The following is a 15,141-nucleotide window of genomic DNA, read 5'->3' on the forward strand; positions in this document are numbered from 1 at the left end:
TCTTCAAGATCCTTGGCTGTTTTCAAGATCCCTAGCTGTCTTCAAGACCCCCTGCCTGTCTTTAAGACCCCCTGGCTGTTTTCAAGACCCCCTGGCTGTCTTCAAGACCCCTGGCTGTCTTCAAGAAGACGCCGGATAAGCACCTACAGTCAGTACCTGACCAACCTGGTTGTGGTTCATACGTCGGTTTACGTGCGGCCAATAGTAACAGCCTGGTTGATCAGACCCTGATCCACCATGAGGCCTGGTCTCAGACCGAGCCGCGGGAGCGTTGATCCCCGAAACCCTCTCCAGGTAAACTCCAGGTATACACCGGCTGTGTGGTAGCAAGTTGCATGGAAGTCACTAGTGCAGCATTGATGCTGGACCTCCAGAACGAAGGTGTGCCACCCCATACCCATCCTGTGGGCGGTAGTCACCCCATACCCATCCTGTGGTCGGTAGTCACCCCATACCCATCCTGTGGTCGGTAGTCACCCCATACCCATCCTGTGGGCGGTAGTCACCCCATGCCCATCCTGTGGGCGGTAGTCACCCCATACCCATCCTGTGAGCAATAGGCACCCCATACCCATCCTGTGGGCGGTAGTCACCCCATACCCATCCTGTGGGCGGTAGTCACCCCATACCCATCCTGTGGTCGGTAGTCACCCCATACCCATCCTGTGGTCGGTAGTCACCCCATACCCATCCTGTGGGCGGTAGTCACCCCATACCCATCCTGTGGGCGGTAGTCACCCCATACCCATCCTGTGGGCGGTAGTCACCCCATACCCATCCTGTGGGCGGTAGTCACCCCATACCCATCCTGTGGGCGGTAGTCACCCCATACCCATCCTGTGGGCGGTAGTCACCCCATACCCATCCTGTGGGCGGTAGTCACCCCATACCCATCCTGTGGGCGGTAGTCACCCCATACCCATCCTGTGGGCGGTAGTCACCCCATACCCATCCTGTGGGCGGTAGTCACCCCATACCCATCCTGTGGGCGGTAGTCACCCCATGCCCATCCTGTGGGCGGTAGTCACCCCATACCCATCCTGTGGGCGGTAGTCACCCCATACCCATCCTGTGGGCGGTAGTCACCCCATACCCATCCTGTGGGCGGTAGTCACCCCATACCCATCCTGTGGGCGGTAGTCACCCCATACCCATCCTGTGGGCGGTAGTCACCCCATACCCATCCTGTGGGCGGTAGTCACCCCATACCCATCCTGTGGGCGGTAGTCACCCCATACCCATCCTGTGGGCGGTAGTCACCCCATACCCATCCTGTGGGCGGCAGTCACCCCATACCCATCCTGTGGGCGGTAGTCACCCCATACCCATCCTGTGAGCGGCAGTCAAAAGATTACAGAGGTACATAATGAGTCCAGGGACTGTACCCTAAAGTTATAATAGCTGAACTAGTTACAAAGGTAATGAACTCCAGGTAGATTTGGTCACAATCATGGCAAATTGCAAAGGTAATGAACCACCTAAACGTCTATACAAGGTTACCATCTCGTGATGTAAATGGCTGTTTGACCTGTGGGAGAACTGAGAAGTCATCTTCAGTCGAATACAGGATGAATAAAGGTCCTTCTGCTGGCTCCACTAGTTCGGCTGATAAAACCTGCTGTCTGGGCGAAACGTTTCCAAAATGAAGATACCTAACCGACTCACGAAATCGTAATGACACGATTGCAAACAAACCATAACACGGGTGGGGTTAGAACCCGCGATCAGAGAGTCATAAACTACAAGCCTAGATACCTAACTCTTAAATATGTATCTTTCTCATCTAAATGTACAAGTCACAGTTGGAAAACAGGTGCTTTTTTCCATCTAGAAATTGAGGTCCCACAGCTCTCTAAGAAATAAATCACTCAATTTGACTCTTTGGGTTATTCTGGGTTATTTAACATATACTTAGTAAGACATTTGTGCCTAATTATACTTAATTTTCTTACGTACTTAGCATCTCAGAAAAGAGGACCGTAGGTAAGATAAGATAAGATAAGATAAGATTTCGTTCGGATTTTTAACCCCGGAGGGTTAGCCACCCAGGATAACTCAAGAAAGTCAGTGCGTCATCGAGGACTGTCTAACTTATTTCCATTGGGGTCCTTAATCTTGTCCCCCAGGATGCGACCCACACCAGTCGACTAACACCCAGGTACCTATTTGCTGCTAGGTGAACAGGACAACAGGTGTAAGGAAACGTGTCGAAATGTTTCCACCCGCCGGGAATCGAACCCGGGCCCTCCGTGTGTGAAGCAGGAGCTTTAGCCACCAGGCCACCGGGCCACCCATTTATTTAGGTACAGGAACTATATAGGTACAATTATCATACAAAGTATATTACCATGGATAATCCAAGAAAGTCAGAGTGACTTATTTATTTCCATTGGCGTCCTGCGATATCCCTTGTTAATAACTTTATAGACTATATAGTCCAAATAATGTGGTTTTCTGTCGTTTTTCTGCCCGAAATACCTAGGCATGCTAGTGGCCTTCTTTGTAATGGAAATAAGTCACTCTGTCTGACTTTTTTGGGTTATCCCAGGTTCTCTACACATATGTTGCTATGTATGATAATTCTATGTAACTGTATTTGTGTATACCTGAATAAACTTACTTACTTACTTACTTACCCACACATTGTGTTGATCAACACCTCCTCCTCCCACAGAGTCCAGTATATTACCACAACGTGGGTATCGGCTGCTACTTCTACGAGATGAGGCCCAATGTTTACCCTCTACCAATCAACTCTGCTCCATTCTGGCTCCATCCATCCATCAACGTCACCGACATGAACACCTGGAACACCACCTTCTACCTCGAACCCAACCCAGAATAGTCAGTTAAAGTTACCCTTGTATTCTCTTACGTTTTCTCTGAGCTTAAGTTCAGGGATGACTTCCTTATTTCAAAATTTAACGCGAAATGTATAGGAGAAAATGTGTAAGATAAGAGAAGTTTATTTAGACACAGGTATACATAGGTATGTATACCTGTGTCTATGTAATTTACATAGTGTAAATTACATATTATAATCCAAAAAGAAACAAAGGGAATTATTTCCTTATTTTACATAGCTATCTTTCTTTATTTTAACAGATTAAAGGAGATTCTGAGAAATGTTCAAACCGAGATAATAATGGCTATTGAGGGATCTAAATGCTAAATTAAGAGAAACTGGTGTAGAGGGCGCGGTGGTGTGTAGTGTCAGGGGTTAATGGTGATGGGGACCACGAACTGAACTTCGTATAGAAAGACGTTTGGTAAACAAACTATGCCACGGGCGGGGTTAGAACCCGCGGTCAGAGAGTCTCAAAACTCCAGACCGACGGGTCGGTCTGGAGTTTTGAGACTCTCTGACCGCGGGTTCTAACCCCACCCGTGGTATGGTTTGTTTGCAATCGTGTCATTACGATTTCGTGAGTCGAGAGGTTTGGTAAGATAACATTTTGTTGGGATTTTTAACCCCGGAGAGTTAGCTATCCAAGGTAACCCAAAAAAGACAGCACGTCATCGCGGGACTGTCTGTAATAAGCAACAGTTAGGTTAAGAAAAATAGAATAAGTATCGACTAAGCAAATGTGTTTAAATGTGTAATAGTGAACCTGTTGGAAGGTGGGTAGTTTGTTGAAGCTACGTGGGGTACCTTAATAGTTTTATTTTATACCCCATACCCATCCTGTGGGTGGTAGTCAAAAGACTACAGAGGTACATAATGGTCCAGGGACTATACCGCAAAGTTTTGATAACTGAACAAGTTACAGTGGTAATGAACAAGTTACAGTGGTAATGAACAAGTTACAGCGGTAATGAACAAGTTACAGTGGTAATGATTAAGTTTCAGTGGTAATGAACAAGTTACAGTGGTAACGAACAAGTTACAGTGGTAATGAACAAGTTACAGTGGTAACGAACAAGTTACAGTGGTAACGAACAAGTTACAGTGGTAACGAACAAGTTACAGTGGTAACGAACAAGTTACAGTGGTAACGAACAAGTTACAGTGGTAACGAACAAGTTACAGTGGTAACGAACAAGTTACAGTGGTAACGAACAAGTTACAGTGGTAACGAACAAGTTACAGTGGTAACGAACAAGTTACAGTGGTAACGAACAAGTTACAGTGGTAACGAACAAGTTACAGTGGTAACGAACAAGTTACAGTGGTAACGAACAAGTTACAGTGGTAACGAACAAGTTACAATGGTAACGAACAAGTTACAGTGGTAACGAACAAGTTACAATGGTAATGGACAAGTTACAGTGGTAACGAACAAGTTACAATGGTAACGAACAAGTTACAGTGGTAACGAACAAGTTACAGTGGTAACGAACAAGTTACAGTGGTAACGAACAAGTTACAGTGGTAACGAACAAGTTACAGTGGTAACGAACAAGTTACAGTGGTAACGAACAAGTTACAGTGGTAACGAACAAGTTACAGTGGTAACGAACAAGTTACAATGGTAACGAACAAGTTACAGTGGTAACGAACAAGTTACAATGGTAATGGACAAGTTACAGTGGTAACGAACAAGTTACAATGGTAACGAACAAGTTACAGTGGTAACGAACAAGTTACATGCTTACATCTGGTCACAGTCGTAATGAGTTATTTATGCAGACATGAGTTAGGTCACACACAAACACGCGCAAAAACAGCATTATCCATGGAGGTAGTAAGTTTATTCAGGTACACAAATACAGTTACATAGATTATCATACACTACCTAACAGAATACTCCAGTCTACTGAATGAACAGCAATGCATGCAACCATAGGACCTGTCTTTGTAATACTCATTTGTATTTTATAGTTATCTGTTTACAATAATGTCTTATCACTGATTTCATCATTGCTTAGTTAATCTTAAGTTAATTTTAAGCCAGCCCGTAATGCTATGCATATAAGTGGCTTTGGCATGCTGCTCTTACCTGTATTTTTTGTACCTCTGTTTGTATGCTAAAATTTCTAAATAAATACATACACAGCAGCATATGTGTAGAGAACCTGGGATAACCCCAAAAAACTCAGACAGAGTGACTTATTTTCATTTTATGTGGTACCATCACTATCCCGTTAATATGAAGCCAGAGCCTCCTCTAGTTCGTACTCTTGCATATACATAGTACTCGCTACCCGGTGCTTTTAGTATAGGTTAAAGGGATACAAAATTAATATATAGCAGTAATAATACTCTTTATTTACTACAAGTACATGTACAAGGTATACAAGTACATGTAAAAGGTATACAAGTACATGTACAAGGTATACAAGTACATGTACAAGGTATACAAGTACATGTACAAGGTATACAAGTACATGTACAAGGTATACAAGTACATGTACAAGGTATACAAGTACATGTACAAGGTATACAAGTACATGTACAAGGTATACAAGTACATGTACAAGGTATACAAGTACATGTACAAGGTATACCAGTACATGTACAAGGTATACAGATCATAGCTGACATCAGTGACATACTACTATATAGAAAGCCGCTTGTTATGCTGAGCATTTCCCGCAAGTTAGGTCAGTTTTGTCCCAGGATGTGACCCACACCAGTCCACTAACACCCAGGATGTGACCCACACCAGGCCACTATCACCCAGGATGTGACCCACACCAGTCCACTAACACCCAGGATGTGACCCACACCAGGCCACTAACACCCAGGATGTGACCCACACCATTCCACTAACACCCAAGATGTGACCCACACCAGTCCACTAACACCCAGGATGTGACCCACACCAGTCCACTAACACCCAGGATGTGACCCACACCAGGCCACTAACACCCAGGATGCGACCCACACCAGTCCACTAACACCCAGGATGTGACCCACACCAGTCCACTATCACCCAGGATGTGACCCACACCATTCCACTAACACCCAAGATGTGACCCACACCATTCCACTAACACCCAAGATGTGACCCACACCAGTCCACTAACACCCAGGATGTGACCCACACCAGTCCACTAACACCCAGGATGTGACCCACACCAGTCCACTAACACCCAGGATGTGACCCACACCAGTCCACTAACACCCAGGATGTGACCCATACCAGTCCACTAACACCCAGGATGTGACCCACACCAGTCCACTAACACCCAGGATGTGACCCACACCAGTCCACTAACACCCAAGATGTGACCCACACCAGTCCACTAACACCCAGGATGTGACCCACACCAGTCCACTATCACCCAGGATGTGACCCACACCAGTCCACTAACACCCAGGATGCGACCCACACCAGTCCACTAACACCCAGGATGCGACCCACACCAGTCCACTAACACCCAGGATGCGACCCACACAAGTCCACCAACACCCAGGTACCTACTTCCTGCTAGGTGAACAGTGACAGCAGGTATCTTAAGAAAACATGTTTCCACACGAACCGGGTAGAAATACGTTGTACATGTACTATACTTGTAGAAATAAAGATTATTATTATTATTATTATTATTATTATTATTATTATTATTATTATTATTATACAGTCAATGGAACCTTACTCTTATCATTCCTCCACAGCCGGAATCTGTATGTCAAGTGGACAGAAAAACCTGTATACAACTTCTCTCACTATGAGCTGGAGATCTGGTACAGTCAGTCACAGCGTATTAACTGTGTGGGTAATACCATTGGTACGCCAGTCACAGTCATTCCCAGGGACAAGAAACTCGTACTCTCCAGTGTGGGTAAAATTACCTGTTTTTTTTTCCTGACATTTGACATTCTACGGTGAAGAAAAGACACGTAAACAGCAACGTTTTGGTTTTATTAAGATTTTAGTGAACATCAAAGAAAGAGAGGGCAAAACTCTGTGTTTATATGTCTTTGATTTACCATCTGTCAGTTTACTTTGTCTGCTACAAACAAAAAGTGAAGACATGAAACTGTAAAACAGGTTATTGTGACAACGTTTCGCTCTGCATAGAGCACACAGAGCAAAACGTTGTTCCAGTTATCATTCTGCAACATGTATCTTTGACAAAAGTGTTTAACAGATACAGTCGAAGAATTCTTGTATTTCCAAAACCCTATTTTAGATCAGTTTATTTTCACCTATTTTCAGGATAGACAGAACATGTATAGAATTTTGATGAAATTAATATTGATGTATACTACACAAGGCAAGATATTCATGAGGAAATTCATGATCTTTAAAACATTGTACCACTGTATTCATGTTTGTGTTTTCTGTAAATGTATTCTGTTTATTAATAAATGTTCACATAGAATATAAAGTACAGGGGGTGGTAGGAGAAGAAAATATTCAAACAGCTCCGGGGAGAACCTTGAGTTTTCCCTGAGGTACGTTTATTGTCTTCTCTGAGGATGAGGGTCTCCAGTCCAGCTATAGAGGTGGTGCTTCCCTATATATATATATATATAGTGAGTGTGGGGGAAGTTCGTGAGGCAGTGGGTAGAATGAAAGGGGGTAAGGCAGCTGGGATTGATGGGATAAAGATAGAAATGTTTAAAGCAGGTGGTGATATAGTTTTGGAGTGGTTGTGCTAATATTTAACACGTATGGAAGAGGGTAAGGTACCTAGGGAGTGGCAGAGAGCATGCATAGTTCCTTTATATAAAGGCAAAAAGGACAAAAGAGAGTGTAAAAATTATAGGGGAATAAGAGTTTGCATAAATGGGGAGAAATCAGAATGGAGGCAGGTCACAAGCGGTGTTCCTCAGGGGTCAGTGTTGGGCCCGTTGTTGTTCACAATTTACATAAACGACATAGATGAGGGAATAAATAGCGACATAAGCAAATTTGCTGATGACATCAAAATAGGCCGTCCAATTCATTCTAATGAGGACACTAGAGCACTCCAGGATGATTTGAATAGACTGATGCAATGGTCGGAGAAGTGGCAGATGCAGTTTAATATTGACAAATGCAAAGTTCTAAATGTTGGACAGGAAAATAACCATGCGACATATAAACTAAATAATGTAGATCTTAATACTACTGATTGAGAAAAGGATTTAGGAGTTCTGGTTAGCAGTAATCTAAAACCAAGACAACAGTGCATTAGTGTTCGCAATAAAGCTAACAAAATTCTTGGCTTCATATCTAGAAGTATAAATAATAGAAGTCCTCAGGTTATTCTTCAACTCTATATATACTTGTATAGGCCTCATTTAGACTATGCTGCTCAGTTCTGGTCACCGTATTACAGAATGGATATAAATGCTCTGGAAAACGTACAGAGGAGGATGACAAAGATGATCCCATGTATCAGAAATCTTCCCTATGAGGATAGACTGAGGCCCTGAATCTGCACTCTCTAGAAAGGCGCAGAATTACGGGGGATATGATCGAGGTGTATAAATGGAAAACAGGAATAAATAAAGGGGATGTAAATAGCGTGCTGAAAATTTCCAGTCAAGACAGGACTCACAGCAGTCGTTTCAAGTTGGAAAAATTCAGATTCAGGAAGGATATAAGAAAGCACTGGTTTGGTAATAGAGTTGTGGATGAGTGGAACAAACTCCAAAGTACAGTTATTGAGGCTAAAACGTTGTGTAGTTTCAAAAATAGGTTAGATAAATACATGAGTGGGTGTGGGTGTTTGCGAGTTGGACCTGACTAGTTTGTGCTGCTGGGTCTGGTGCCGTGCTCCATCCTTGAGTGGAGGTGACCAGACTGGGTGGGTCATTGGGCTAATCCGGGGGATGGGGGACATGGACCTGCTCCTCATGGGTCAGTAAGCCTGTTGCAGTGTTCCTTCTTTCTTATGTTCTTAAGTGTGTGGTAGAGTTATTATTGAAAGAATTAAGAGTAAGACAGAGAGTAGGATAACAGATGAACAAGGAGGCTTTAGGAAAGGTAGGGGGTGTGTAGACCAGGTGTTTACAGTGAAACATATAGGTGAACAGTATTTAGATAATGGTAAAGAGGTTTTTGTGGCATTTATGGATTTAGAAAAGGTGTATGACAGGGTGGATAGGAGGGCAATGTGGCAGATGTTGCAGGTGTATGGTATAGGAGGTAGGTTACTGAAAGCAATGAAGACTTTTTAAGAGGATAGTGAGGCTCAGGTTAGAGTATGTAGGAGAGAGATTATTTCCCAGTAAAAGTAGGTCTTAGACAAGGATGCGTGATGTCACCGTGGTTGTTCAGAATCAAACACAAAGTGGGAGTTGCCACAGTTGCTCTTTGCTGATGACACTGTGCTTTTGGGAGATTCTGAAGAGAAGTTGCAGAGGTTGGTGGATGAATTTGGTAGGGTATGTAAAAGAAGAAAATTAAAAGTGAATATAGGAAAGAGTAAGGTTATGAGGATAACAAAAAAATTAGGTAATGGAAGACTGGATATCAGATCTTAGGGAGAGAGTATGGAGGAGGTGAATGTATTCAGATATCTGGGAGTGGACGTGTCAGCAGATGGGTCTATGAAGGATGAGGTGAATCATAGAACTGATGAGGGGAAAAGGGTGAGCGGCACTGAGGAATCTGTGGAGACAAAGAACTTTGTCCTTGGAGGCAAAGAGGGGAATGTATGAGAGTATAGTTTTACCAATGCTCTTATATGGGTGTGAAGCATGGGTGATGAATGTTGCAGCGAGGAGAAGGCTGGAGGCAGTGGAGATGTCATGTCTGAGGGCAATGTGTGGTGTGAATATAATTCAGAAAATTCGTAGTTTGGAAGTTAGGACGAGGTGCGGGATTACCAAAACTGTTGTCCAGAGGGCTGAGGAAGGGTTGTTGAGGACATGGATCGAGAGAATGGATCGAAACAGAATGAGTAACGGAGGGAAGGTGGGGTAGGGGTCGGCCTAGGAAAGGTTGGAGGGAGGGGGTAAAGGAGGTTTTGTGTGCGAGGGGCTTGGACTTCCAGCAGGCATGCGTGAGCGTGTTTGATAGGAGTGAATGGAGACATGGTTTTTAATACTTGACGTGCTGTTGGAGTGTGAGCAAAGTAACATTTATGAAGGGATTCAGGGAAACCGGCAGGGAGGACTTGAGTCCTGGAGATGGGAAGTACAGTTTAAAACACTGTTTAACATACTACAGTTTAATAAACTGTAGCATAAAACACCCCTCAGGCAAGACAGAGTGGTGTTTTACACTATAGTTTATTATATATATATATATATATATATATATATATATATATATATATATATATATATATATATATATATATATATATATATATATAAATTTTTTCAAGAAGTCGGCTGTCTCCCACAGAGGCAGGATGACACAAAAAGAAGGAAAATCCCCAAAAAGAAAATACTTTCATCATCATTCAACACTTTCACCTCACACATAATCACTGTCTTTGCAGAGGCACTCAGATACGACGATTTTGAAGTCCCTCCAAACTGTCAATATCGTAAGTCCCTCCTTTAAAGTGCAGGCACTGTACTTCCCACCTCCAGGACTCGAGTCCGGCTTGAGGCTTCTAACCCACGACTCTACCCAAGCAGGACGTCAATGTTTAGTTTTGTTATACATTTTCTTAACAGTTGCAGTTACCTGAAGTACTGTATTAACCTAAGACTTACTAGTTGGCTACATGTACAAGGTATACAAGTACATGTACAAGGTATACAAGTACATGTACAAGGTATACAGATCATAGCTGACATCAATGACATACTACTATATAGAAAGCCGCTTGTTATGCTGAGCATTTCCTGCAAATTAGGTCAGCTTTGTCCCAGGATGCGACCCACACCAGTCCACTAACACCCAGGATGTGACCCACACCAGTCCACTAACACCCAGGATGTGACCCACACCAGTCCACTAACACCCAGGATGTGACCCACACCAGTCCACTAACACCCAGGATGTGACCCACACCAGTCCACTAACACCCAGGATGCCACCCACACCAGTCCACTAACACCCAGGATGTGACCCACACCAGTTCACTAACACCCAGGATGCCACCCACATCAGTCCACTAACACCCAGGATGTGACCCACACCAGTCCACTAACACCCAGGATGTGACCCATACCAGTCCACTAACACCCAGGATGTGACCCACACCAGTCCACTAACACCCAGGATCTGACCCACACCAGTCCACTAACACTCAGGATCCGACCCACACCAGTCCACTAACACCCAGGATGCGACCCATACCAGTCCACTAACACCCAGGTACACATTTACTGATGGGTGAACACAGACACGCCCAAAGTTTGTAACCTGGCTGGGAATCGAACCCAGACCCTCACCGTGTGAAGCGAGAACTTTAGCCACCAGGCCACCAGAGCCACTATCCCACTCATCAACTACTCTCTTTCCAAACCAGTACTTTTCTATATCCCTTCTAAATCCAAATTTATCCAATTTGAATCCATTTCAATGCCTTATTTACCTGCAGGAAAATGAAGGGGATATTACTGTCAAGATTTTTCTAATATTTGTCTGTTTACATCAGCAGCCTGGCTACGTTTTCTATAACCTCAGTAGTGGCTGGTACTGTGCCCGCGTCACTCCGAGAGACGACCGCTGTGACTTCGACGGTTGTCAGCCACGGTCAAGCCATACAAAACTACTCACGGGTAAGTGCGGATATCATCTTTATTGCTACAAGTACATGTACAAGGTATACAAGTACATGTACAAGGTATACAAGTACATGTACAAGGTATACAAGTACATGTACAAGGTATACAAGTACATGTACAAGGCATACAAGTACATGTACAAGGTATACAAGTACATGTACAAGGTATACAAGTACATGTACAAGGTATACAAGTACATGTACAAGGTATACAAGTACATGTACAAGGTATACAGATCATAGCTGACATCAATGACATACTACTATATAGAAAGCCGCTTGTTATGCTGAGCATTTCCCGCAAATTAGGTCAGTTTTGTCCCAGGATGTGACCCACACCAGTCCACTAACACCCAGGATGCGACCCACACCAGTCCACTAACACCCAGGATGTGACCCACACCAGTCCACTAACACCCAGGATGCGACCCACACCATTCCACTAACACCCAGGATGTGACCCACACCAGTCCACTAACACCCAGGATGTGACCCACACCAGTCCACTAATACCCAGGATGTGACCCACACCAGTCCACTAACACCCAGGATGCGACCCACACCATTCCACTAACACCCAGGTACCCATTTTACTGATGGGTGAACATAGACAGTAGGTGTACTACACTTGCTGTCTGTCAACAGGTATACTAAACCTGCTGTCTGTGTTGGCAGGTATACTACACTTGCTGTCTCTCTCAGCAGGTATACTGCACCTGCTGTCTCTATCAGCAAGTATACTACGCCTTCTGCATCTGTCAGCAGGTATACTACACCTGCTGCCTCTGTAAGCAGGTATATTATACCTGCTGCCTCTGTAAGCAGGTATATTATACCTGGCATCAAGTAACACCAGTTCCCAGGATGGGTAATATCCTCTTGCTCCTGGGAACTGGTGTTACTTGATGCCAACAGGTCCCTCTCTAACCTCACCTCCTTAGTTCCATTACTACTACTACTACTACTACTACTACTACTACTACTACTACTACTACTACTACTACTACTACTACTACTACTACTACTACTACTACTACCACCACCACTTCTACCCACGCATCACCTCACCTGACTCCCACCACTATATATATGTGTGTTTTCTTAGTTTTCTCTGTATTAGGACTGAAGAAGCCACTCGTGGCGAAACGTTTCCTTTAATAAATGTCCTGAACTGTACATAAGTGTCTTTTTCCACATCTTGTCGGTATCACCATACCATTTCCTCATATTATACCTGCTACCTCTGTAAGCAGGTACATTTACACCTGCTGTCTCTGCCAGCAGGTATACTACACCTGCCAACTTATCAACTTGTCGGTATTTTATACCAATTTTAAACCCACTGACTACACTAGAGGTATTAAGGCTGCACGTGAGTTATTCACCACGGGCGGGGATAGAACTCGCGATCACAGTCATAAAACACCAGAACGACGCGCAATCGTGTCATTACGATTTAGTGAGTCATACTTCAATACCTAAAAATAGTGATTACAATGGACTCAGGATATTTTTTTTTTTCATAAGAATGTAGGAACACTGCAGAAGGCCTACTGGCCCATACGAGGCAGGTCCTTATCAAAACGACATCTACCTAAAGCTACTCAAGAAACAACTCCCGCACCCCCCAACACCAATCAAACCCAGCCCCTCCCACTCATATATTTGTCCAGTCTCTTCTTAAAGCTACCCAAGGTCCTAGCCTCTATCACCCCACTGGGAAGACTGTTCCACGCATCTACAACTCTGTTAGAAAACCAGTACTTACCTATGTCCTTTCTAAATCTAAATTTATCCAACTTAAATCCATACACTGTGAAATATACTTCTCTCGGTATATGTCGTGTATCGAGTTTAAGGCAGACTATTTCAGAACTACTTTTAAGGTTAAAAGAGTCTGTTAAAATTATGTTTAAAATATAATTTAACAATATTAAAAGCATTAACACAACATAAATATTGTTATTTAACAAGTTATTCATGACATTTAAACTCTCATTTTGCTGTTATTTAGCTTTCTATATACACACCAAGAAGATGAACACTATAGATGAATGGTTCAAAGAACCGACACGTTGTTAAGTTAGACACATGTGCAACTGTTGTTAGGTAAGACACATATGCAACAGTTAGCCTACTGTGTAGGCGAAACGTTTCGAAATTAAGATACCTAACTGTTGCATATGTGTCTTACCTAACAATCTGTCGGTATTTTATACCATTTTAATGTTCACATGTGCAACTCTTGGGTATCTTCATTGAGGAAACGTTTCGCCACACAGTGGCTTCATCAGTCCATACAAAGGATAAACTTGAAGAACAGGAGGAGAATGAGGTAATCAGTCCCTCAGCCTTGAGTCGATGTGGTCAGTCCATCAATCTTGAATAGAATACGGAATATGAGCGGAGAAGCAGCTTATATACCGCAGGCAGGAGAGGTGCAGCAGTTGTAGGTGGTGTCACATTTGCCCAATGTGGAAGTAGGTCGTGCCCAAGGGTTAGACAAGCGAAGAATTCCCTGTATTAAGATCCCAAGATGTCGCTGTGTCAGACAGGAATCGGCTGTTTGCGATTGTATAGCTGTATACCTCACAAGGATTCTCCCCACAGATCTCAAGGAGACGTCAGTACCTCCACTAGCTGTATACCTCACATTCTCTCCACAGATCCCAAGGAGACGTCAGTACCTCCACTAGCTGCATACCTCACATTCTCTCCACAGATCCCAAGGAGACGTCAGTACCTCCACTAGCTGTATACCTTACATTCTCTCCACAGATCCCAAGGAGACGTCAGTACTTCCACTAGCTTTATACCTCACATTCTCTCCACAGATCCCAAGGAGACGTCAGTACCTCCACTAGCTGCATACCTCACATTCTCTCCACAGATCCCAAGGAGACGTCAGTACCTCCACTAGCTGCATACCTCACATTCTCTCCACAGATCCCAAGGAGACATCAGTACCTCCACTAGCTGCATACCTCACATTCTCTCCACAGATCCCAAGGAGACGTCAGTACCTCCACTAGCTGTATACCTCACATTCTCTCCACAGATCCCAAGGAGACGTCAGTACCTCCACTAGCTGTATACCTCACATTCTCTCCACAGATCCCAAGGAGACGTCAGTACCTCCACTAGCTGTATACCTCACATTCTCTCCACAGATCCCAAGGAGACGTCAGTACCTCCACTAGCTGTATACCTCACATTCTCTCCACAGATCCCAAGGAGACGTCAGTACCTCCACTAGCTGTATACCTCACATTCTCTCCACAGATCCCAAGGAGACGTCAGTACCCCCACTAGCTGTATACCTCACATTCTCTCCACAGATCCCAAGGAGACGTCAGTACCTGCACCTAGCAGTATACCTCACATTCTCTCCACAGATCCCAAGGAGACGTCAGTACCTCCACTAGCTGCATACCTCACACTCTCTCCACAGATCCCAAGGAGACGTCAGTACCTCCACTAGCTGTATACCTCACATTCTCTCCACAGATCCCAAGGAGACGTCAGTACCTCCACTAGCTGTATACCTCACATTCTCTCCACAGATCCCAAGGA

General features: G+C 44.0%; 1 protein-coding gene across 2 annotated transcripts in view; it reads left to right on the top strand.

Moving 5' to 3' along the window:
- Positions 1–15,141, top strand: part of LOC128698308 (uncharacterized) — a 152,443-nt gene that overhangs the window by 119,641 nt on the left and 17,661 nt on the right. Inside the window, exons 7-9 of one of the 2 annotated variants that reach the window (XM_070104493.1) lie at positions 2,675–2,844; positions 6,563–6,725; positions 11,440–11,563. In XM_070104493.1, coding sequence (XP_069960594.1) covers positions 2,675–2,844; positions 6,563–6,725; positions 11,440–11,563 — 457 coding nt within the window. The remainder of the gene's footprint in view (positions 1–2,674; positions 2,845–6,562; positions 6,726–11,439; positions 11,564–15,141) is intronic. The other variant, XM_070104494.1, reaches the window with a different exon arrangement.

Source organism: Cherax quadricarinatus, chromosome 92 (assembly GCF_038502225.1).
Source record: "Cherax quadricarinatus isolate ZL_2023a chromosome 92, ASM3850222v1, whole genome shotgun sequence".
In the NCBI taxonomy this organism is placed as follows: domain Eukaryota; kingdom Metazoa; phylum Arthropoda; class Malacostraca; order Decapoda; family Parastacidae; genus Cherax; species Cherax quadricarinatus.